Here is a 24,277-nt window from a genome sequence, read left to right on the forward strand (position 1 = left end):
AGTGCCATATTATTAAGTTTAATTGTCTTTTGAACAGATTTGTTCGTGATCGTCGAGCTCTTTGGACCGTTTTGCCCTCGTTCCAAAACGCATTCAGTTCCGTTAAATTTGCGATAAAGAGCGCTCCGGAGCAAGAAGTGCAGAATAGTCGAAAAAGCCTACGCAATTACGACATATTTATAAGACAATTAAGTTTTATAAACCAGCGTTTAAGATTTCCAACATCCGACTTATCTATTCCGATGTTAACTTTTGTGGAAACTATAGAGAAAATTCTTAAGCTCGTTGAAGAACACCGACCATTAACACATAACGACAATTGACTTACCCGAAAATCATTTGTTTGCTACTTGTCAATGTCAGTTTTTGGTTCAGTGGGGTTGTTCTTTAATTTTTTGTTCAGATAAAGACGGTAAAAGGGGGTGAAAATGGTGCAAATTGGTGAATATCCCGCAGAGTACAACCCAAAAATCCATGGACCATACGACCCTGCCCGATTTTACGGCAAACGTAAGTGTAAGGTGAACAATGGGTACTATTGGACCTCCTTACATAATGTCCATCAAAGTTTTTAAAATTTTATAATTATAATTAGAAGCCCTTTTTTACCCTCCCATAACCAGAACATGGCCGTATTAGAATTGTGCATCAGATAAATCAATAGCACAACAGGCTTGATCTGATATTTCATAAAATATTAAACATTTTCAACAAATATTTAAATCGTGAAAATTTTCAGCCGACACTCCATTTGGACAAGTCAAGTTGAGCGAAGTGGGATCTTGGTTGGCTCGGCGGAACAAGAGCCCCAGAGCTATAGCTGGTGCTTTCAGCAGAGGTAAAGAATTGTCAATATGTATTTCACACTTGCAACTTCCTAAATCAATAAAAAGTGTCTCTTATTGTGTCTACTCATACTGCACTTATCTATGGATCTTTGAATCTAGCATTCTGGAGATGGCAACACAAGTACGTCTTACCAAAACGCGCAGGCATCGCCCCATTTCTGCATGTCGTCTTCGGCTCCATGGGAGTGTTCTACTTCCTCAACTATGGGAAAGTTTGTAAGTGCTAAACACATTTAATTGCCCTGGAAACACATAATTTCGATCTTCATTTATAGCTCGCCACAAGAACTACAAATACCACTAAACCAAGAAACAAAGCAGGTCCAATAGTAGCAATTACTGTAATTGTGAATATTTTGCTTTTTATCCTGTAGTTATTGTTGAATTATATGCATTTGGTACTAGAAATGCAGAATTACGAGAAAGTTTTTTTAATTCCTGATAATTCTTGAATCATCATCGTTCCTAAAATCTCAAATAATTCACCACATTTGAAACATTTTACTCAAAATGCAACATTTCGTATCAGGAACGCAAAACTGCGAGGAAGTGTATTTATTTAACTTCTGATAGTTTTTGGACGAATCAATTTGTTGCATTCGCATAAGAAAATTAACATTTTACGTCAGGAACGCAGAATTGCGAGGAGATGTATTTAACTTCTGATAGTTTTTGGACGAATCTATTTACTGCATTCGCATGCAAAGTTTAAAGTAGTCCAAGGATCGCCACAAATGACTTGGAGCCAAAATCGATTCAATCACCGATCTAAACTAGTAACACAAAAATGCCTTTTGCTGATTTATTGCTATGCTCTTATAAGAGAAGTTTTAGTAAAATGAGATTCAATTGATGTTTTCAATCTATTAAAACCCTAGTGGTGGAAAGTAGTTGAAAAGCAAATAAAGTGAATTTACAGTTGTTCGTGCAGATTAATATAGTTCGAATACTTGTGTATAGAATGCACCACAGAAGAGTTTCAATAATTTTTTTTTTTTTTCAAATGAGCAGTTGGATGTAGGCTTTTTTAGCTTAAAAAAAATAAAACGCGTTCAAAATTTTATCATTTGTAGCGTCAGACTGTAGTGAATTGCCAAAGGAAAACTGATTACCTGTAAAAAAAACTAAAAATTCAGCAACTGTATATTTTTATTGAAAAACGTAATAAAACATATTTAGTCCTTTTTTAATTGCATATTATTAGAAATTGCAAGAGAAAGAAACGTGCTTGCACACTCAATCGAATATCAAAGCCCTAATTAGGATTCATATTTATGATTGAGACAGCTTGCACTTCGTCGCTTCATACCTGAAAAATTCAAGCATAACATGAAAGCAAAAAAAACTGTAATTATACGTTACAAACAAAAATAAATTACATCTACAGCAACACATGCTCATTTACAATAATACACTAAAGCAAATATAACTTTAAAAAAATTCTGAACACATGGCAGCGGTAGACTTCAGTCATTTTACGGTATCACCTGAGCTTGATAACTAGAAGTTATAGAGTGTAAAAAAGTTTGAACAATAACTGAATACGACGATTCTTCCGTGCTTACTGCAAGAAGTACTTGCTAAGTTTACTTTCTTAATGAGTGTGGAGAACTATGCCATTAAAAACGTGAGAACCTAAAAACACTTCGTTTTCATTGCAACTTAAAAGTTTTTTTAGGGGGATTTCTGATGCCTTAATGTTATCCAGTCTTTAATTCATAGACTTACTAATTCCAGGTACGGAAATTATAAATTCAAGCGTGAGAAATTGATTTAACTGTACAACTCTTATCACTAAAAGTTAAGTTTTCATAATAATTTTAAAAATCTGAAAATATCGTCGTCTGAAAATAGAAATTATTCTAAATTGATTATTTTCCTCTTGCCTTCATCTTCGGCTATGCACCAGTCGAACTTTCGTTTCTCAGCAAAACCTTGCTTCATTAAGGTGGGCCCTATTTCCTTATTATTAAACGTTGTCAGGTTCACCACAAAAGGCTGGTCATTTGACCTTCAACACGTGCCAGTAAGCAACGACAATCTTTAAATAAACTCTTAAATTACTTACTTTACGTGGGCCAAAAAATTCCTATACGAGATATGCTTGTCGAAGAACTTTCGGGCCTTTGAGTCATTGCAGTTGGCTCGTTGCTGGTAGTCGGCCAAGTAAATTTTGATTGACTGAAAGATTCCCAATTCATTAGGATGAATTTATTAGTATGTCAAAAGCTAATTCAAGTCCTTTAACTGCTAGTTTTTTGCCAGTGTCGAGTAATAAAGACTTACCTGGAAAGGGACGTTCATGAAGTCTTCTTTCATCTTTCTAGCGCTTTTAACGTTTATTGAGAATATGTCTCCGAAATCGACTGAGTAAACCTAAGAAGTTTAAATCAGTTTTAATAGAACTTAAAGTACTTAAATCTTAAAGTAAAAAAATCGTATAATGTATACTGAAACGAACATGTATAAAATCCTCCATCCCGTTGCTCACATGCTCCCTAACAGCCACCCGAAGCCACTGTTTCGCCACGGGGTGAAAAGCCAAAATAATCTCCCCCACAGATGGATCTATCTTGAATTTTTCGTACTTGCATACGATTTTCGGGTTGTTCATTGCCTCCAGCAACTCTGAAATCTCTCGATCCATGACCAGGGCCATATTCGTTGCTGGTAACATTAAGGCAAATTAACATCTGGGTTACAACGCAACTAAAGGCACTTACAAGGCTTTGCTTTTACTGGGTCTCTGATTAATTGAACGAAATAAGTGCATACGTCGATGTAGGAAGTGACCAGGACTTTAACTGTTTGTCCCTTGCTCGGCAGAGTTAGATTGTTCGTTGCCATGCAGAAAACCGCAGTTTTATCGGTTGTGTAACCGTCTTAAAAAGGGGTTGTTTAGGTGATTAAACTTTATACCATCCAGGACCAGATTCGACAAGAAAGCAAACTTTCTTATTAAATTTTTAGATTAACATTAAACATAAAGTCAAACTAGACATTAGTATAGACATTAACTCACCTCTCAAAGGAATGTGCTCGAGATTGCAACGCTTCTTGGGGCAGGTACCGTCTTTTCTTGTAAAAGTACAAATCCTGGCTTCGTCCTTGGCGTTGTATCCTAAGATAAATTCGTTCAGATTCTCTGCCGTTTCCAGTTCATTAAGATCCTCCAAAAACTCTCCTAACTCTGGATTTTGCTCGTCTAAAAAGCACAAAAAAAAACTTCACAGAAAATTGTGATTAAACTGGTTTTAGATTAGTCAATTTCTTCAAGATCAATCATTAACTTACAATCGTCGATAATCTGGACTGCCAGGCCCAGATCAACCATGTGCTCCCCAAGAGTTCGTCCCTCAGGGTCGGAAACCCTGACCATGTCCACTGCTAAAGAGCTTCTATAATAGAACCCAACAATATGGTAATTATTCAAAAACCCTGTTATTGTCTACTATACCCCTTGGGATATACGAAAGTAAGCTCGTATATATAGATGTCATGTGGCATATCTGTAGGCTGCCTACTGGTGTTCACTATATTATACATTATTTCTATAGTAGCTGGTAACCATTCAGTTAGGCGATTTGCGTAAGTTGAACCTGGAGGATGTAGCTATAAATTATTAGATTAGAATGGCGAGTGATTTTGTTGGCGGTTTGATTTACTAGAGGAAAAAGACATTTCACGGACAGCATTGGAATGTGAGAGAGGTCAGAAGTAAGTTTCCTGAGCATCGTATAGGGGATTAAGTGTTTAGAGCCATAGTCTACTGTTTGGACATATACATCGTCGGATGGGTTGTTCTAAAATAGAAGAGTAAGAAATATATAACTAAGAAACAACAGCGCACAATTTATAAGAGTTTATTGAAAATCATTCCTACTTACCAACATCCAATCTAACACTTGCAATCTGAACCAACCTCCTTTCATATCCAATATACAACCATAGCAAAATTTGTTGATATTGGCTAAAGCTTCCTGTTTGGACTTAAAACTCTGGTCTGACAAACTGCATTTTTGCTTTAAAGTCGTGGTGATGCTGAAAAGATACAATGAAGAATATTTTCTGGATAGATGTATCTGTAGCAACATTATTGTCACAATAACAATTTGTGTTTGGAATTTAGCTGGAAATTACTTACAAATCCATGTAGCTGCAATTAAGTTCTGTCACAAATTGAAGATAAAATTCTTCAGGTGAATCAATGTGAGAAAACACGCATATTGCCCCCACCTGCGGCAGCTCCATTCTTTTTATACCTACACACAAACACTTATCAAACAATGTGGTGTGTTTAGATTGTATGCATTAACTTACTGCATACTACCTCCTTGTTAAATTCTTTCGATTTCTGGGAACTTGCCTGGTCAGAACTACCGCTCTCGGAATTTAAGTCGTTTACTACAACCTTTGGTTTATTCGGCACTTGAACTAGCTTTAAGTCAGGCATTTCAGACAGAGCTTTCATTTTGGCCTCTTCATTTCGATCAACGCTGAATCAAAGTTTCTTAAACCTCTTTCTACTACAAATGGCCAGCGCTTACCATTTCATTTTATCCAGTTTTTTTACTGCTGAGGCTTGAGTTAGGAACATACAGTCAGAGGAGGCGGAATCGGAGGGGGTGCAAGGGGTTTCAGGCAGTTTCGAGCTGTCCTTGAGCCAGGAATATACTTTTTCACAACTTTCCGAGCTTGAAATAAGATGAAAGTCTATATCAACAAATAGGAGAATGAAAAACACTGAGATTGCAAAAATTGCAATAAGTTACCTTCTAAAAGGAAAGACTCCTTAGAGGCTCTCTCGACTACTTCTGCTCCCAGAGGAATTTCATTCATACTCAATGATTCTGAGCTGTTCTCAACTGACTCTCCATTATTAAGCTTATGTGTCTTACTTTTATTAATTTCATAAAGTAAATATTTCTCTGCAGCTATACCTATAATAAAATCATTGTTCTTTTGAGGCACTTTCTTAACAGCTCCAGTTCCTGACAAAATCCCGTTTGCCAGTTTCTCAATTTTGTCATTGTTAGGCTCATTTGCACTGCTATGTTCTTCACAACTTGCTGCAACCTCTGGAACAAACATCCTTCTAAACTGTTCAAAAACTGAAAATCACAACACACCATTGGATATAGGCCTACACTTATTAAATTGCTTTGTGTCCTCAGCAATCTGCTCAGAATCAAATCCCATCTTCCAACTGTAATATCTAAGGTTTTCTCTGACTTTTTCGACTGCTTGGTCATCATATTGCTCAGGAACTACAGATGCAGGTCGAAATTTGCTTAAAGGGTGTATAAAAGTGTTTGAACCAATTATAGAGTGCACATCAGAGTCACTATAAAAGGCTGAATTGATTGACTGTTCTGTTGTCTGCTCTAATTTGGACTGAGGCTTTTCTTGGAGATTTTTTTCTATTATAGACATGTAATTTGCTTTTGAATTAGTGTTGTTCAGCTGTTTTTGTACATGTGAAACACTTAACACTTCATGATTAGAAACTATGGAACCTTCACTAGCAATGCTATAAGAGGTACTGATTTCTCTATTGCACTTCAAGTAATCTTGCAACTCTTGCACTGGTGAGGCATGGCCATTTTGAGATTCAGAACAACTGTTGGCTTTTCTCCTCAATGTTGGTATTTTTAAATTCTCCTTGTATTGTAAAACCGAGTATTTCAAATCAGAAATTATAAGAAGGACTTTCCTAAGAAAATGTAAAATTCCCTCTTTTTCACATATTGACGTTTGAGCATCTGATATTCTTTTCACCTGGAGGGTGGCCTAAAATCAGATGTAATGAAGAGTTGTTAGGAAAGATAGAGGTAGCGTCACCATGCTAATAATTTCTTGTAGTGTTTCAAATAAATCATCATTGCATTCAATTATTTCTCTTAAACATTCTTCACCTTTTTTCGAGTATCTGTCCATCATATTGAAATAGGTTCTAGAATTTCAATCAGGTATGTTACCTATTTATGACTTCCCTAAGGGTATGCTGTAAATAAATTCATAAATATATTTACAGTAATTTATTCCGTTAATTATACCAAATTCACCGTTTCCAATATCAACTGAAAAACTAGTTCAGTTAATTGATAACACCATGAATATGAAAATTATATGGAAACGTACATTTTGATTTAAAGAAAAGGAATTAAATTTTTAATGCAGCACACACAATACCACGACACAACAAGAGCATAGAAAGAAATGCTGAAACTACCCAGAAGAAAACACCAAAAGGGCTTCCGCTTTTTAAAGGAAAATATCCAGTAGAAAAAAAAAGAGAATCTGCTTGTCAATTTGCGGCATTATGATTGGTTAAAACTTGATATGATAGCGGAGTGACCGCTGGGGATGAAGTTAAAAACGCGATGGCGAAAACTCAAAGTTTTGATGGATTACATTACCTATTTAACAAGATCGCCATAAATTGTCCCGAAATATTCCACGATGATTTCTGTTTTTCTCACAGTGCCGCCAGCAACAAAAACTAACCAAATTACATAAATCATATTATTTATTTTATTAAAGAAAATAACAATCCAAGAACAATTCTTCAAAATTATCTATGGCGAATGAACTATTATTTTCACAGCTTAATAAGGCAAATGCGCCAGGAGTCGGCCGCAAACGATGCACTGAGACAAACTATAGGTCTTTTCGAGAATAATCATCTGGATCTAATGGAGCCTTATTAACTGAATTTCTGCTGCTTGAAGTGACCCCCTAAGATAGCCGGTCAATCCGATTGGTTGCAACTGATACAGGGTGCTCCAAGTAATATGCACAAGTTTACTTCTTTAAGGCCCCAGTATTTAAATTAAACAATCCAAAACAGCGTTATGATAGACTTTTATACGTAAAATCTAGTAAGTCTTAAAAAAATTAATCAGGTTAAACTCGAGTTTGAGGCTTAAGTTTTACAACTTTGCCCCAATTTAACTGATCTAAAAAGACCAATCTAAGATGGTACTACTAATCATGAGATCTGGTAAATATAGGCAAGATTTGAGGCGGCCGATTATTCGAGTGATATCGGTTAATTTCCGGAACATATTGGGCCGACCACTGAAAAAAAATTTATTTTTTAAGAGAAACAAAGTATTAAAAACAGATTTTCTATATTTATCTTTCTCTGTCTTGTTTATTCAATAGCAGAATGTTTCAGCTTAAAGATGTATAACTTAAAAATAATCTATGTTTTTTCACTTTTATCATAGTGTTTTGTAAAAGTGATTAATCAAAAATTAAAAGTTAAGCAAAAAATGCGGACTACTGGCGCACTCGTCCTATGCAATTTATCATATTTCTTTAAATTTTTATATGTACAGTTCTTGTTCAACGCTCTACAATATATTAAAATACCTACCTACCTACCTAGCTACATAAAATACTATAATAAATTTTCAGGACACATTTTTCAATGATGACCATAAAAAAAATTAATTCAATGGAAGCTGTTTTTACAAAACTTTTGATCTTCCTTCTTCCTATTTAATCTGACAAAACTGAAATAAGTTTTTACTGAACCTGCTCTTTCTATAATCACCCGTACAGGAAGGTTATTCAGTAGTCCAATGCCCATTCATTTTCAGCTAAAAACGCATCTACCACTTCCTTCATTGCAAAATTGGGTATGAGTTGATCAGTTGTCAGTTTTACTCTTGTAACTGGGTCAAAATGCCCCACACGCTACTCAAAATAAATTGCAAATCCAGAAAACTTAAGTTTATAAATATCTTTTAGATTTACCTGTAAATGCTCCTCTAAATCTTTTTTATCATAAGTAATGCCGCTAGGTGTTATTACTGGTTCCTGTAAAATTTCAAAGCTAATTTTGCCACACAGATGATCTGGAACTTCCCTCTTCTGAAAATTCAATTTTTCGAACTTCCATAATAATATTTAAAGAATAAATTCTTTACCCTCCTCCTATCATCCACTTTTTGAAATAAAGAATTAACTTCATTCAAGTAGAAATCCTATAAGTAGCATAAATTCCTTAAAAATTCCATCAACAATAATAATACCATACACATTTCTCTTCAATTCCAGATATCCTATTGCTTCTGACATTATTATCACTTTCTTCCATCCTGATTTTATCAATTTGCCTTTCTTTATCCTCCGTTAATAGCTTATTCAAATATGTCTGCAATTCAATCTCTTGTGAAATTCTTTTATCTTCCTGAATGGAAAACCGTTTTTTTCTGGCAGCTCTCAATTGGGCAGCAATATCATCACCAAAATTTAGTTTTTGCTCCTTCGATAAGTCTAATGCTAAACCCAACATGTCAACAAATACAAACTTTCAAACCAACAAGGGAAATACCTCTTTGTAAATGTTTTATGGCTTCATCTAGATTTGTCAACTCATATAAAGCTTGTCCTAAAAAGAAATGGCCTTTAACCAAATTCGGGTCCATATCAAGGGCCCTACGACAATCGGTACAGGCGTTATCCCACTTTAGCAGTTTCAAATAACACAGAGCTCTATTTGTAAAATAGTGAGCTATATCAGGATTCTTGATCTGCAAGGGTTTTGTTTGTGAGAAGTTTTATTGTTGGTGCCTCGTACAATCTTCTTACTATTGCTTTGCTGTAACAATTAATGGCGTCTTCATATTTCCGGAGGTTGTACAGACGATTACCCTGTTCCTTCAGCTCTTTATCCGAAAGATTCACGGTTGAGTACATGTGTTTACTCATTCTAATGGGAATATTTTAACTAACTGAGAGACACCAGAACATAGCACGTGTTGTAAAAAAGAATGTTGCCGGTCCGGTTCTATTTTAATTGTTTTTATTAGTTTTTTTTTTAAGGGAAAAGTGCAATAGAAATTGCTGGAAAACAACAAATTATATTTTGACAGTGACAAGACAAAGTGAAAAACAAAAACAATCATGAAGTTTGCCGCAAAATGCTTTTCTGCTTCTTTTCTTGTTATCACAGTGATTTAAATCACCTTGAACTTGTGCAAACATTTTCGCAAAAAGTTTAAATAAAAGATAGCTGGGTGCCCTCGGACCCTTAAATACCCAACTCAAACGTATTAGTTCCAAACTGGAAGTTAAAGTATTGAATGTAGACAATATCTAACTTTAATTATCGGCCACTCTATGACACGCACTAGATACATAATATCTGTCACTTTCGACCTAACCCCACTTTCTACATTTGTTTAATCAACAAATTAGGAACTTTCCAGCAACTTTTCCAATAAAGAAAACGCCCATGAACACTCTTATTTTCATCCCAAACGGGTTTTCGACGGAAAAGTCCGGCTTTATAGAAGGTTTCTATAAAGACCATTCTTACTTCGAAGTTTACTATATAACGAAAACTCGCGTATTTTCCGTTTGCAAAAATCATATCGGCTATGTTGGAAAAATCATAAACGGAGATTTCTTAGGGAAAAAAACGATTTTCGTCGAGCGAGGCACTAAAAACATTCAAGTAAACCATGACTCAGAAATTGCTAGAAGTGTCACGGAGGTGTACTATGATATAGAGGAGTTCAAAATGAATAATCTGTCTTATTGCAAAGATGGGGATTCTGGAGTGGTCCTTAATGATTTGAGTGAAAAACTTGCAGATAGTTTACACAAAACCAATGGAAATAAGCATTGGCTTTATCACTGGTGGTTAATATTGGTAAATTTGCTAATAAAAGTAATTTTCTTTCAACATCTTTTTTTTTGTAACATTCTTGATACCTAAAAATAAATCTTAGATATTTTCAAAGCTGAGGTCAGTTATCAAAAACTGTGCGATTCTCACCCACATAGAATCAAACATAAAAACCACCTCCTGGTTTTTAAGTTCGTTAGAACAAGGGAAATATACACCCACACACTCAAATATATGTTTTGCCAAACTCATAGATCTCACATTAGGCTTAATATTCTTCTATTTGGGACAAAAATTCAAGTGCGATATAATATCACAGTTCCACTTCGTATCGCAAGTATTAAAACTCCACAATGCAGGAACTAAATAGTGAATTTAATGAACCTGTTTTTAGGACTTTGTAACACACCTTCGCAAACTATTGATCTACCTCATGGGCTCTCCTATAGGGTTAAAGTTAAATTATGCTTTCAATCATTCTTTAGGGAAGTTTTTCTTTTATCACATTAATTTGTGGAGGGTTTTCTTACAAGCCATGCAGCCTCTTTTGGAGGCGAACTTCACAATACTGCTTTTGCCTGCTTTGCTGGGATTATCATATCAAATTGCAGTAATATGTGACATTATTTCCCTTGCAACATTTCACACTTACTGCATTTATGTATATGCGGCAAGGTAAGATTTTAAGGAATAATATAAAAATGAATATCAAGGAAAGGGCTTTGAGTTATTTTTTAGATTATATTCCCTTCAAATCAAAGGTTTAACCACTTTGTCGCGCTTGTTTATTGGCAGAAAATATAACCCTTTGAGAAACAGGGTCGACTCTTGCAACTATTCCTCTACTCAGTTATTTATAGGCACGTTAGGTTTCACAATATTGCTCTTCCTGCTTCCAACCACTTTGATGTATTATACAGTGTTTGTGGCAGTAAGTTTGAATAAATTTTTTTCCTCAGCAAAATCTAATAAAGCTACATATATTTTAGTTTAGGCTGGCGACTTTGGGGGTTTACACTGTATTCAATAAATTGAAAAACTGGGTCTCCAACATCCCCTTATATATTTTTGTAATGTGGGTTCTTCGATCTTCAAGCATTGCAGGTTGGTTCAGTAGAAATGGATTTACAAGGTGTTGTACTTGTGATACTTTAGGAACGCCCCATTTAAGTTGGATCGCAGGCGTAAGTAAAAATGCCCAGATTACAGTTAAGCTGGCCCCGCTTTCTTTAGGGGAGAGTCTGCACAGGTTCTCACATACAGTCAAATGTTGCGAAGGGAGTTTAAGCTTTGGGACGATTGTTACTCATGTATTTAGTGGCCAACGTATGTAATAAAATAATAAATACTAATTGTTGTTTTTATCACTAAAACACCTTTTGATATAACTACGGCCTGTATATTTTCTGCTAAAGGCGGGTTAATATTGATTAAAACCGACTCAATATCTAGAACAATAGTAAATTAGTGATTATTAATTACAATAAATAATAATTCTATGTATAAAAATGGAATATGATGAAGTGAATTATACAATTATACAACTGCAGTCACAAAATTTCAGTTATTGCCTTAAAAAGGCTGCAGTGACGGATTAAATCTTTCTTATGACCGCCAACCGTTCTATCTTTTAGTCTACAAAAATAAAACAATATTTAATTTAAAACCAAGAAGATCGGTATTAAACCATCCAATAGTGTCTAGGATATGAGCCAACTAAATCTATAATATGAAAATACATTTCTTTAGTGAAATCAAAGGAGAAAATGTACACTCTACTCGATATACGCTGCTAGAGCCTTAACAATAATAATGTCATGTTGAAGTGAACACACCAATAAGCGATTTCATGCCTCGTTTCAGGCAAAAACGAATCGCTCATGGATTTGTAAACTTGCCGGTTGGTTTCTGTATTTAATTTATGTCAACACTTTAATGACATAAAAAAATAACATCACATTTAACTCTTAAAACTGTTTTAAAATACGCACCATCTGAAACTCATGTTGACGCCCCTTACCTGCTAAAATAAATTAAACTGTACAACTTTCACAATAACTAGGAACTCTGACCATCCGATTATTTTTATATCTAGTCGAAAAATACCGTTAAAGTATGGATTGCATAGATCTTCAGCTTCAGATTTCCTCGCCAGTTAGGACGATTGTCTCAGGTGAAAAAAAAAGTTTCACCCCGTTTAAAAAATATATCGCCGGTGCTTCGTTATTGCAAAGGAATGGTATAGATTCAGCCTTACAGAACTGCATAATCTCAGCTTTATTGCCGACCCTTCAATGTCTTGCTAAACTTCTTAGTAGTTTAAGTAAAGGGTGATCATTACAAAAAGCCACGAGCAGACGTTGAAATATCAGAGGCATATCTTGGATAAATTCATCGGCTGTTATCTGTTTCCTCGACGTGTAATGTTGATGCGTTTTACAATTCATCACGTACTGTTTTTTTAACGATCCCCAATTAAAGTGTCTAAATTTTACTACGAGAATAAAACAGTTTGTTGCAGAAGAAATATTCCCGTTTACTTGAACTTTCAGTGGAACTTTCTGGACATTTGCATTCGACATTAAATATCGAAAACACTTATTATTATTATTATTATTATTATTAATTTTAGTTCGACTTTGCCTATCTAGAAATTTGTTTATTTTTCGATATAAAGTTACAGCAATTAACAAAAAATAATAATCTCTATTTTTTTAATACTGTCTCATTACCTCTTTACCACTCTGTACACAGCACTAGAATAATTTCTTTATATATCTTACACAAGGTCAGAGACTCCCAGACTACCGCAGTTGTCGCAGGTTTAATTGATTTTAATAAGTAACGATAAGTTGTCCCTATTTCGACACTCCGTTCATACTCGCCGATGAGGCGTTTAGCGATGAAAGTTTGCTTTTTCTGACAACCAAAAATTGTTTTTACCAATACGCTCGTAGAAATATGCAAAAACTTACCTTAGTTCGGGGGTCTGGAGTTCCCTATAGTCTATGCGACGTTCTAATGCCTAAAAATTGTCGCATTATTAATGGAAGAAAAAAATTGTAAAAGTCTAGTGTTAGATTTTTACAGATTTCAAATGTTGCTAACTTTGCGAAGCATTTGAATTCCGAGGCGACTCTGTTGTAGATGCGGTGATTATCTTAAAGCATTTTCCACTACCCCCTCCCAAAATAATAAACTACCCACCTAACTACAACTACTACTGCCAAGCAAACTGCCTTCCGTACTGCAAACTGTACATTTAATCTGTCCACACTGGGAACACAGATATCTGGCCAGCTAAAAAGCGTCACAAATGGTGAAACATGCTGGGAAAAACCAAAATTAAAACACCATAAACATGCTTTTGATGAAGAAAATGACAATTGTTCGGTGTATGCAAAAGGCTAAGGTTTGTACTAGGAAAGTATCGTCAAAAATAAATCATATGTGATAAGTTAATTAACTCGAAATAGTTATTTTTCTGGGTTTCTAACAGTGTCAAAAACGTTGTTGAATGGCTCTCAAACACAACCAACAATTCCCACCAAGTATTATGTTTCTTATCATTTTCTTTACATTATCAAATTTAACCCGAAAAATGGCAATACGGAGTTTAAATTTCCAGTTTAAAGTATTCGTGAACTTCTAAACAGTTTATTTATAATTGCTTCACACGAATTGTTTTTGACAATGGAAGAACATTCCAAAGAAATCCATTAAAAAGCTTTAAACTTTAAAATAAAATCAGATCTAAATTCAAATACATATACTTTTTTCCTTCTAAAAACATGCTTTAAAGCAGAGTGCGAAGTAAAAATGTTTTATTAAAATACATATCTAAAAAAATCTTTATTTCCAGGGAAATGCGTTATCGATAATTTGGTCTTTTTACCCGTCTGATAGTATTTATTAAACATAACAACCCTGCTTGCAAGTTGTTGTGACAGCTTACTTACCCCTACTTTTCGTATTAAATCACTGACAATATTTAGGGCCATCACTCGAGATGCTGGAGTTAATGGTGGTTGATATTCTCCTGGAAATTATTTTTCTTACTTAAAATAATGATTAATAATATCGAAAACATGCTTTAATTCAATACCTACCTGCCAAAACACATCAAACATGCAAAGGATTAGGACAAATGGTGTGCAAGCATGCAACAAGACTCAAACACAAAAAAAAACAATACAATTTATAAATGCTTTTATTTTACAATTGTAAAAGACAAATAGATGTGTCAAATTTTCAATATTAATTGAAAGAAGTGTTTTGTTAGTTGTTAGTCACTGGTCAAATTATAATCACTATTTCATTTATTATTACGGAGATAACGAGGCAAATTATTTGATTAATACTCGTCTAATTATCATTAATACTTAACGTTTCTTTAATACCTTACAAGTACAGTTATACATTAGAAAGTTGAGTCTTGTTACTTACAAGAAGAGGAACATTATTGGATTTAGTTTTAGTCACATGATGTGTGAAAGTACGGGGTTATTGTGCGAAAATAGTGAATGAAAAATAAGTTTCGAGGATACATATCATTTGGGCTTATTCTTCAATAATCTTCCAGTACTTAACCCCAATATAAATAGAATTACTCTTGGAATATGAAAAATAAACAATCAGTACGAATTTGTTTTGATATAATTGAGTAAATATGCATTACTCTGATAGGGAAAGGGCTTCAGCTCTATGTTGAATTCCCTAGGAAATTTACGAGTTTATTATCTAATCACTCGGTAGCAAAAACAAACAGTATAACAGGATATCAAAGTATTCATTTAGGGATTTTCGAATATATATTTTCCATACTTCTAGATATTTGTTGTTTGATACAGAAAAAAATTTATTCATGTATCAAAGCTATGTTAAAACTGTTCAGCATCTTTTGGAGCTTTAATAGTTACAAGATGTCTTTTTGTCAATTGCCCTTAAACTACGCCCCTGTTTTACCAGTAATTGGGATGCTTGACATTATATAACACTCGATTTATCCTAGCATTTTCCAGCTACAGGAACTCTCGTCAGATATAGCTTTGAAGCAAATCTCAGGTAGACAGACTAGAACCCACATAAAATAGATAAATATTGCAATAGACAATTTAACCTAAACTAGTGGACGGCCGGTTTAACATCCTAAAGGCACTTGCAACAATTTAGGATCACACAACAGGAAGAAGAAAACGGAATCATTCGAATTCATGCTAATGTAAGCTAAGCATCTTTTTTGCGACAGAAGGTGGAACGAAAGCTCTTGTAGGCTTTATTAAAACGATTAATCTTACGTTTAGAGGGTGATGTCTGGGTTTCTGTCTCTTTCAGTCGGTTATCGATTGTGGGACTTTTGAAGCCATTCATAAATCGTTCGTTGTCCGGTGTTCGATCTTTTTCTAGGGCTGTTACGGTTACTTCTTGTTTGAGATCTAAAAAATAAATCTGAGTAAGAGACCTAAGTAGGACAACAGGAGTTCAAATTAAAATACTAGTAAATAAATACATATGACAACATTGTGTTTGTCAACTATAATATTTAAATTTAAAATGGTTGTTTGAAAAAACAGTGCATTGAAATTGAAATTCTCATTTGATTGTTACATTGGACAATGTTGAGCGATAAAGAAGGCAAATCAAAGAAAAAAGGAAAAAAAATCTTTACTGACACCCACATTAACCACAAATGTTAATTTACCTCTCATTTCATCAGCCATTCTCTGTAACTTCTCCTTCAAACATTCCTTTTCATCAACCTCATTTGCCAATAAAGCATTCTTCTCCAATGCTGAGTTCAGTTCCTGCTCAAAACCTGCCATGGTTTCTTCAATTATTCGACGTGATCTTTCCAGATCATCATTGCACTTCTCTAATTCTATAATTTTTCTCAACAGCTGCTGCTTTTCTGCTTTAAGTGAGTCAATTTCTGTCTGCTGGCTGGTGGTTTCCTTATAACAAATCTCCAATTTAACCTGCAATTTCTCAATTATAAAAGAATATTTTAAACTATAGGTAATTACATTACCCTAAGGGCATCTATATCATTTTGGGCTCGGTTGTTGCTAATAGTTAGTTCTTTAATTTTTCTCTCATTTTGGTCTATAGTGGACTCATACTCCTTTTCTAGCTGTTTTGAGTCAGTCATAAATTCATCAGCCTCTTTCTGTACTTGCTCTAATCTAATTAGTAATGTATTGATAACAATTTTAAAAGCTAAATGAGATAAGTACATACTCTTCTTTGTATTCCTGTGCCTGGCTCTTCCAATATTTGGCTTCTTCATCTTTGCTGGCAAATTTGGGACACTGAATGTTTGAACTCATTTTGTTTGCTGATGTGTCTTGAAAGGTCCCAAACTAAAAATATTACACTGCTATGTGTTAGTTGATGCTGTAGCATTAGATCTTGGTGTAATAGGGGCACATTATTTTATTGGAAATAAAGATGATCATAAAAAAACCTCAAGTCTGTGTTAAAATAGAAGCATGTCTTGGATAAATTCATCTGTTATCCATTGTGAGTCAAATGCTTAATGATATATAGTAATTGATATGATAAATGCTATACGATTATGGTTCACCGTCTACTGCCAGGTTTTTATTTAATGATCACCCGTTAGTATTTTTCTAGGTAAATTCTACTTGAATTTGTCAACTGCATAAACATGAGTCACTTTCCCTAGACCTTTACTGACTGTGCCAATTTGTAGTTTCATGAATGCCAAACTTTCGATTACGTTAGATGACTTTGTCAGGGATGTTTTCTTGTAAGTTTAGACAGATGTTTCAACATAAAACAAGAAAATACTTACAGGTTTTTTGGGAAAATTCTGCTTTGTTTTCCTGGTCCAAGTCGTTAAAAATTTTTGACGTTTCAGCAGCCGTTCGATACTGCGCAGTTGAAACTTGTCACTAATTTTCAGTTTTGCCTAACATCTCGCAACAAGATCAGCGTGTATCTCACTTCAACCTATTGTAGAACGTAGCGATAAGCGAAACCAAAGCAAACGTCAAACAGTTGGGGATTAGACAAGAAAAGGTCGGTGTCGCGTCAATTCATAGCTTGAAAAAAGGTTTCTCAAACGCTTGTACTTGTTACTCTACATCTCACCACACAGCATGTCCTAGATGCACCTAGAGTTTACTCCACTACAGGTTAACACACTTTTGACTCTCACATGAACAAATGCTGAAAGTTTCTATTATGCATTACCAAACTACTATATTATATATACGAGGTGTGGCAGATTATATGGGAGAGCAATTGTGGCAAAGCTAAACTATGAAAAAATCCTGTTTTAAATTTAAAGAACTTTAGAATAATGTTTTTTGATCATGTTTAAATGTTTCAACTGTCGGTAAGCTAATTTTATTAATGCAAAGTGACGTCCTGCAGAAAAGTTTTGGAGGAGGGAACGCTAATTTTTGCTAAACACCCTATGATATAAGAGAGCATGTTAATATATTTTTTTGCTTCTCCTGTATCTCTTAAATTAGAAGAGATATTAATAAACCTTTTACACAAAACGCACCCAGAATTTGTCGCCTTTCAAAGTTTTGAAGAAAAAAAAGGTATATTGTTTTTCCATTATTGTGGTTGTAAAAGATATTTTTGCTGTATCCAACCAGTTTTGTACAAAATCGATGAGGCGCCGAGTATAAATGACCCTGTACGCATTAAGTCTTTAGTTTTTAAAATCTTTCGATTTAAGATTTTTCTATCAATTAGTTTAAATTTCTATAAAGGTGAATGGGTTAACTGCAATAGTAGTACCCATAAGTAATATCTGCGTGCACTTAAATTCTTCACTTTTACGTGATATGTTGAAGATTTTACAGTCGTCTTCCTTATCAGCATCAACTATCAGCGGTGAATCATCTACGTAGCGCATCGCAGCAACGCAGGAATCTTAAGACTAAACGCTCAATATTTTTAGATGGGCACTGTGAATTCACAGGTTATTTCGGTTCCTCTAAAGTTTCTCTAATTTGCGAAACAGTGCTTTTTTGTAATTTGCCTTAGAAAGTGAAAAACTATTAAATCACTCAAGCTAACGTACACTTACAGTTTCATGTATATTCCCTATAAGGCTCTATACCATAATTCACAATGATTTCCTCATCTTATTAAACAATCTACAGAAGACCCACCGCATGTGTATAAGTGGGCAGCAGCTCTTTTTACTCTTGTTTGTACATATAACATTCCATCATCTACGGCGTTTTAATAATATTTGCTTAATGTTTTTCACTTCCTGCACGCTCATTTGGCCTGGAGAGAAAATCAAATATATGATTAATCGAAATCGGCGTTTGCGATCAATTATTACTAGTTCTCTAAGAAAATCGTGCAATTCATGAAAGTTTGTAGAAAAGGTGTCGCAAAAACCCCCATGCTTGTATGTTACAAAGTTATGAATAAATCGTAGAATATTCTTTTCTATCGTAGTCATACAATGCCACATAAGACCTGGCTTGTAAGCTCATATTACTATAAAACGGATGTGTAATCTTCTCCGCGCATCTTAGTCTACAAACTTTCACGCATTTTTAATTATAATTTAACATAATGGCACATTTTCTTCGATTCTCGTTTTAGCGATGTAACATTCCATTCATCGATCAGTCCACATTCCCACATTTCTATTGAAATTTTATACTGAAAAAATGAATCAGCGACAAAATCTGTTTTGTTATTTTCGTTCGTTTAAAGGAAACGGGGTTGACTGGTTTGTCTTGTAAGTCACGGAGGGTTCAAGATCGTCCAGTTTTTGACGAAGGTCTGTACGTTTCATTTTTCTTCAGTATCAGTCGGTAGACTGAGAACGCACTGCAGAGGACCTTTTTTGTCGCAGTTTTTATACCGATTGATTTCTAGGCGTCAGCGATCGAAAATGCATTGTCCGATTAGTAATTTCTATTCTCATGTTTCGAATGAACTTCAAAATTTTGGTTTGCTTACAAGTTTCTTATTCTGCAAGCAAGATCGGCCTTAGTAAGCCTGCCGCCCTGGGCGAAATTTTTAATCGTCCCCCCAAGGAAAACCGCTACCCTTCGTGGTGTGCCTCTTTTGGTGATCGCCTAAATTCAATAAACTTGCTGATCTTCTACCATTTAGATGTAGTATCCTTTGTATGCTGTTCGTCAGCGTGAAAAGTCGATGAATGGCTGGTTTAAAGCCAAATTCATATATTGATATGTGTTTTCCGAACTCTTGGTATCCAGTGGTGTACCCATGGTCTCGAGGGAATTCTTTTTTAATTTTTTACCGTTAGGATTCATTTATTAATCTTTTTTTATTTTGATATTTTAACCGTATTTTTTCCAAAAATCTCAATGATGATCCTAAGCCTACCACCCTCCTCCATCGACTGTATAAAGATCCTGAATCACAAGCAGGTATTTTCGTATAATATGCCATCGCCTCTCTCGCGCCTCCGACCAGCTTTCTACCTTCTGGCTATGCCAAACAGGTGACTGGTTGTTAACAATTCTTTGCAAACGCCGAAGACATTTTACCACAATTTCAGTCGGTTCTCGACGTTCACAGTAGACCTTATAGCGCACTCTTCCTTCCTGCAAGAACCACAGTCGATACGGCGGCGCGACACACTTTCGATACCGGGGCGAATTGATAACGATTTCCAGTCGATACTGGAACGAGTCCAGTATCGATACAATATCCGGGCGGGGGCAGGGATGTGATCAGTGATTGTTGTGAATTTTATCGAGCTGCAGGATATTTTGTTCTTCATCAGAAAAATGTTACAACCCAGGAGTTGGTATGCGACAGTAGTGGCGTTGCTCCTAGTTCTGGATAGTATTCAAGGTAGGTTTATTCCCCGTGGCTCTGAGCAGTATGCTCAGAAAATAAGCGTTTCAAAGAACTATCACACTCTGCACGAATAATACCTAGAACTCGAAAGGAGTAAAGTGGAAATCAACAGGCTGGACAGCAAGCCACACTGTCCGGGCGATGGAGGCCATGTCCCACTGTTCTCTATCCAGCTTCCATTTTAGTTTCCTCCGTGTTGTTCTGATGCAGAAGCCGGGGACGACTTTTTTTGTATGATTTCAGGCAATCGCGAAGTAAGATTCCCGTTAAAAACCAAAATTTATTAGCCGAATTTAAACTTTCTGAAAAATGATGGAATAAACGTAATTTTCTTAATTATGTTTTCGACCGTGAATTAGGAATGTTGTTATCGATACCAGGTCACTGGGGTTTTCGAGGTAATTAGGTCGACATCATCTCCGCCAAGGGGGCGGCCCTGCCCTTTCTAGGAACTCAACCAGCATTCCAAATACCCAATCGATTGAACCCAATTTCCAATACGATCAAAAAAGTGCCATACGGAATTGCTCTGGTGATTTATACCAGGGCATGGTTTGTTTTTGGTCCACTTGCACAAAACGGGCATTTTTGAGGATTTCGGGTGCCAGTTGTGTCTCTAGGGGGTGAAGACCACGGAGGACGTTCTGTGCGAACGTCCAGCAACTGGCAGAAAAAGATTAGATTCGTTCGACGGAGGTCAAAAGACGTAAACAGGACATCTCTTAATGTTGTGATGAAGTTTGCGGGGAACCTATCCACACCAATTAGGGGATGACCCAGAATGTGCGTCTCACGTTGAATGGACCACAATAGACCTCAGGTCATAGCGGAGGACAGTCACCAACCAACCCATTTAATTACAGGACGTGTAAATTGAGACCTGCGCGGATGCAATTTGACATTTTTCCAGGAATCGTACAATTCCACGATAAAAAGATGCACTTGCGGAACATTTATCGAAAAAGTGTCTGTGAAATGGTAAAAGCATCGCTCGAGCATAAAATTGCTTTATTTCTGATTTCATCTGATGCGTCCGATTAACTTTGCTATTTTAATTAAGCCAGTGAACTTTTTCCTCGTTTTGGTCGATTACTTTTGATTTCTTTGTTATTTGGTACATTTCTTGATCAGAGATTTCATGGCGCAGATCAATAAATTGCCTGAAAATTGACAATAACACGACAACAATTCGAGTCGACTATACTGGAAAAATTGCGCTTCTCATACTACAGGAAGCCCATCTTCAGGGCATCAATACTGACACAAATAACATGACCAAATAAAAACTGAAAAATGTCGACTAGAGTACACACGATACACGTATAATGGAATGTGTTCAATAACAGATAATTATACATTTCGAACAGGTTTAAAGACTTATTGCAGGGCGTAACCGGTCACCGCAATTTCTGTATCAGTAGTTGCGGGACGATTATGAGAGCTTAGAGGTACAGGAATATACGCACACGCACTTCTGGGTGGCCAGTATGAGGTCAAAGAAATAACCAGAGATTAATCGAGGATGAAGAAAGGAGAGATGAAGCTCCTAAATGAATGATTAAACAATTTTATTTTTGTATTTAAAATTTAAATTAATGTTATACTGTTATAATGCCCAGTAAAGGTGTTAAAAACGAAAATTATCGGTCAACAACAGCTCTGCATGCGATCAGTTAGGAAATGCTGGTTTTGGATAAACAGTAAGACTGCAGGACGCGCAAAGCGAAGTTCCGCAATATGACACGAATTAGACAAAATATCATTTTCTAATGAGATTCAGACGCACATGATTTACATAAACAGGAGAAAATATTTTGGGTCCCAAATAATTGAGATGCGTCAATGCCGCACAAAAGATTACTCACTGTGGGCAAAGATTCATAATAAGGTAGATCTCCCTGAGTACGAAAGGTACTGGTAATGTGTATGAGCATCTCGTAAGTCACAAAGTGTAACGGCCGCAATAAGTTAAGCGATTTTTACATCTTACATCAAGTTTGTAATTATTATTTACGGCACGGCGTAAATCATTGTTGTTTTGACACCAGAGCCGTAAGGCCACATTTTACCAGCTGAATCTATGTTTCCATTTCCTAGTTCACTACAAAGATTGCATGGGAACTGCGAGAAAATAAGGCAGTCGACAATTAAAAGTTGCTGTAACTATTTTTGAGATACATAAACGACAAATTTACTGATGCAGTAAATGCATTTAAAATTTTTTGTTATCCTGAGATCTGCCTATGCCGCCTGTTGAATGTGCCGAATCTCAAGGAGGTACAGATGAGTTGAACAATAATTGTGTTTTTCTAACACCGAAAATCCAGAATGGCTAAAGATTGTTCATTTTTTCAGTGCTGATTGTGGCACTCAATTCGAGGCTTCTTCCTTTAAGCAAATTCTTCCGATGCACCCGGTATTCCAATTGTTTATACGTTTGCACGTTTCGTTTCGGCGTCGCAAGCAAGATTTAGATAGACGATGAACAGAAAAAGCGGAGAAAGGACTTATATTACATTATTCAAACCAAAAAATTCTTATTTAAGCAGCTTTAGAGTATTATAAGTTTTAACCACTTTTTAACTGAAAGTAATTTTCTTCTAAAGTTGGTAGTACCACTCACTACTGCTGGATGTTAATAACCTTCCTCTCGTTCAACTTCGCAGGGAATTTCGATTCTTCTATTAGAGCACTAATTTCACTTTCAGTCAGCCACGTCGACCAGTATACGCTTTTTCTCGTCCACAAAATAATTATATTCATTTACACCAAACTTACATAATAAAAATTTACATGCCAGAGTAGACACGCACAGGAAACATTCTATGCAGATGTGTATGTATATATAACCTTTCTTCCAATATAATTCCATCAGCAATGCTAAAAGCTTTCGACTTAAATTACCCAAACGGCCTTCGGAATAAGCATCAAAACATTCAATTAGATATCACCAACAGACAACGGTACGCTGTAACAACCAAAAAATTGAGAATTTACTAGAGTATAATCGCGGTTTTACAGATTTGTAGATAAACTAATAACGGTACTCCCTCGCCGATATTGACGTGTGTGGTTAACCACGAAACCAGGATCCAGCATTTTATTCGTAGTTGTTTTGAGGAATTCTTTTCAATGGTACCTGGTAGGCTCTTATATAACAGTTTGCTATCACGCAAAATATTTGCACGATTACCTCATAACAACGATAAATTCAGAAATGGCAATAATCTCCACTTGATACTATGACATTTTGATGTGAGAACTGGTTATCGGCGTTTAAATTGAGTACTAATGCCTAGAAACCGGGGATTCAGACATTATTTACGTTGTTTACACTGCGAAGTTGAAGAGCGATTCAATTATTCCGATGGGCAGTTGCGAAGGAAACGTTCACGCGTTGACAAACGCAAAAAGTAATAAATGAAGAGCGCCGCGTTGCCATTTTCGTATATTTCATTTACACCCATTTCGGTCAAACGCGTTTGAATCGCGTTGAAACGGAGGTTTGAGACGTCATCTACACTGTCCGCATCATCAAATCAGACGTAATTAGGTTGTTTTAATTCAAAAAATGGCGGTTTAAATATTTGCATGTACATTGTATGTGTGTGCTGCTTCACTCAGGTAGAAACGAAGATACAAAAACAAAGGACGAGACTCATGTTGCCATTTTCAAATATTTTATTTGCACTCATTTCTCTCGAGTGCCGGATACTTTAACTGATTTGGTTGAACAGGGAAATTAATGAAAGTACTAACTCGATGACAATTTACTATACGATTGCCTCATGCCACGCTAATTAGCCGGAATATGGTCGGTTGTTCTTGAGCCGAAACTCGAAAAAAACAATATTTACTAAACCAATTTAAATCCGAAAACTGCATCTGTTAATTGCGCGACAGAAGAAACTGGGACAGGCTTCGCTTTAATTGGTTGACGAATTTGAGT

At 35.6% G+C, this 24,277-nt stretch overlaps 6 protein-coding genes across 11 annotated transcripts in view; 3 read left to right on the forward strand and 3 right to left on the reverse strand.

Annotated features, from left to right (window-relative positions):
• The first annotated feature begins 268 nt into the window (after positions 1 to 268).
• On the forward strand, positions 269 to 1,273 carry LOC136340211 (putative ATP synthase subunit f, mitochondrial). Its single transcript, XM_066284084.1, has 4 exons — positions 269 to 510; positions 740 to 838; positions 948 to 1,064; positions 1,124 to 1,273. Exons 1-4 carry the CDS (start codon positions 429 to 431, stop codon positions 1,150 to 1,152), a joined length of 327 nt encoding a protein of 108 aa, XP_066140181.1. The 5' UTR covers positions 269 to 428; the 3' UTR covers positions 1,153 to 1,273.
• A 706-nt stretch (positions 1,274 to 1,979) lies between these two features.
• LOC136339999 (uncharacterized) lies at positions 1,980 to 7,119 on the reverse strand. 3 transcript variants are annotated; one of them, XM_066283690.1, is made up of 17 exons: positions 6,990 to 7,119; positions 6,690 to 6,852; positions 5,978 to 6,638; positions 5,621 to 5,926; positions 5,396 to 5,561; positions 5,169 to 5,344; positions 4,993 to 5,110; positions 4,736 to 4,889; positions 4,514 to 4,651; positions 4,306 to 4,460; positions 4,143 to 4,246; positions 3,871 to 4,053; positions 3,572 to 3,730; positions 3,310 to 3,515; positions 3,135 to 3,224; positions 2,917 to 3,029; positions 1,980 to 2,859 (listed from the first exon to the last, which is right to left on the reverse strand). In XM_066283690.1, exons 2-17 carry the CDS (start codon positions 6,786 to 6,788, stop codon positions 2,706 to 2,708), a joined length of 2,982 nt encoding a protein of 993 aa, XP_066139787.1. In that variant the 5' UTR covers positions 6,789 to 6,852; positions 6,990 to 7,119; the 3' UTR covers positions 1,980 to 2,705. The 3 variants fall into 3 exon arrangements, with proteins under 3 accessions (XP_066139787.1, XP_066139783.1, XP_066139786.1); XM_066283686.1 differs by having other exon boundaries at positions 6,905 to 7,119; XM_066283689.1 differs by having other exon boundaries at positions 6,690 to 7,119.
• A 240-nt stretch (positions 7,120 to 7,359) lies between these two features.
• STUB1 (STIP1 homology and U-box containing protein 1) lies at positions 7,360 to 9,714 on the reverse strand. Its single transcript, XM_066283695.1, has 6 exons — positions 9,450 to 9,714; positions 9,193 to 9,391; positions 8,896 to 9,140; positions 8,786 to 8,842; positions 8,613 to 8,729; positions 7,360 to 8,552 (listed from the first exon to the last, which is right to left on the reverse strand). Exons 1-6 carry the CDS (start codon positions 9,567 to 9,569, stop codon positions 8,427 to 8,429), a joined length of 864 nt encoding a protein of 287 aa, XP_066139792.1. The 5' UTR covers positions 9,570 to 9,714; the 3' UTR covers positions 7,360 to 8,426.
• An 82-nt stretch (positions 9,715 to 9,796) lies between these two features.
• On the forward strand, positions 9,797 to 11,843 carry PIG-Q (phosphatidylinositol glycan anchor biosynthesis class Q). 2 transcript variants are annotated; one of them, XM_066283692.1, is made up of 6 exons: positions 9,797 to 10,515; positions 10,595 to 10,828; positions 10,886 to 11,166; positions 11,230 to 11,422; positions 11,481 to 11,595; positions 11,647 to 11,843. In XM_066283692.1, exons 1-6 carry the CDS (start codon positions 10,096 to 10,098, stop codon positions 11,823 to 11,825), a joined length of 1,422 nt encoding a protein of 473 aa, XP_066139789.1. In that variant the 5' UTR covers positions 9,797 to 10,095; the 3' UTR covers positions 11,826 to 11,843. The 2 variants fall into 2 exon arrangements, with proteins under 2 accessions (XP_066139789.1, XP_066139788.1); XM_066283691.1 differs by having other exon boundaries at positions 9,802 to 10,533.
• Positions 11,844 to 11,868: 25 nt separating this feature from the next.
• Positions 11,869 to 17,446, reverse strand: LOC136340003 (nuclear distribution protein nudE-like 1-B). Of its 3 annotated transcripts, none has more exons than XM_066283696.1 (8): positions 17,306 to 17,446; positions 16,729 to 16,864; positions 16,520 to 16,673; positions 16,193 to 16,466; positions 15,789 to 15,926; positions 14,451 to 14,530; positions 13,467 to 13,516; positions 11,869 to 13,410 (listed from the first exon to the last, which is right to left on the reverse strand). In XM_066283696.1, the coding sequence occupies exons 2-8, from the start codon at positions 16,815 to 16,817 to the stop codon at positions 13,350 to 13,352; spliced, it is 846 nt and encodes a 281-aa protein (XP_066139793.1). In that variant the 5' UTR covers positions 16,818 to 16,864; positions 17,306 to 17,446; the 3' UTR covers positions 11,869 to 13,349. The 3 variants fall into 3 exon arrangements, with proteins under 3 accessions (XP_066139793.1, XP_066139795.1, XP_066139796.1); XM_066283698.1 differs by having other exon boundaries at positions 16,729 to 16,850; positions 17,306 to 17,437; XM_066283699.1 differs by lacking the exon at positions 11,869 to 13,410 and adding an exon at positions 13,699 to 13,791.
• A 2,241-nt stretch (positions 17,447 to 19,687) lies between these two features.
• LOC136339996 (mucin-2-like) overlaps positions 19,688 to 24,277 on the forward strand; it is a 36,877-nt gene continuing 32,287 nt past the window's right edge. The window contains exon 1 of the mRNA XM_066283679.1: positions 19,688 to 20,322. Coding sequence (XP_066139776.1) covers positions 20,256 to 20,322 — 67 coding nt within the window. The 5' untranslated portion in view covers positions 19,688 to 20,255. The remainder of the gene's footprint in view (positions 20,323 to 24,277) is intronic.

This window comes from Euwallacea fornicatus, chromosome 7 (genome assembly GCF_040115645.1).
Source record: "Euwallacea fornicatus isolate EFF26 chromosome 7, ASM4011564v1, whole genome shotgun sequence".
Classification (NCBI taxonomy): Eukaryota; Metazoa; Arthropoda; class Insecta; order Coleoptera; family Curculionidae; genus Euwallacea; species Euwallacea fornicatus.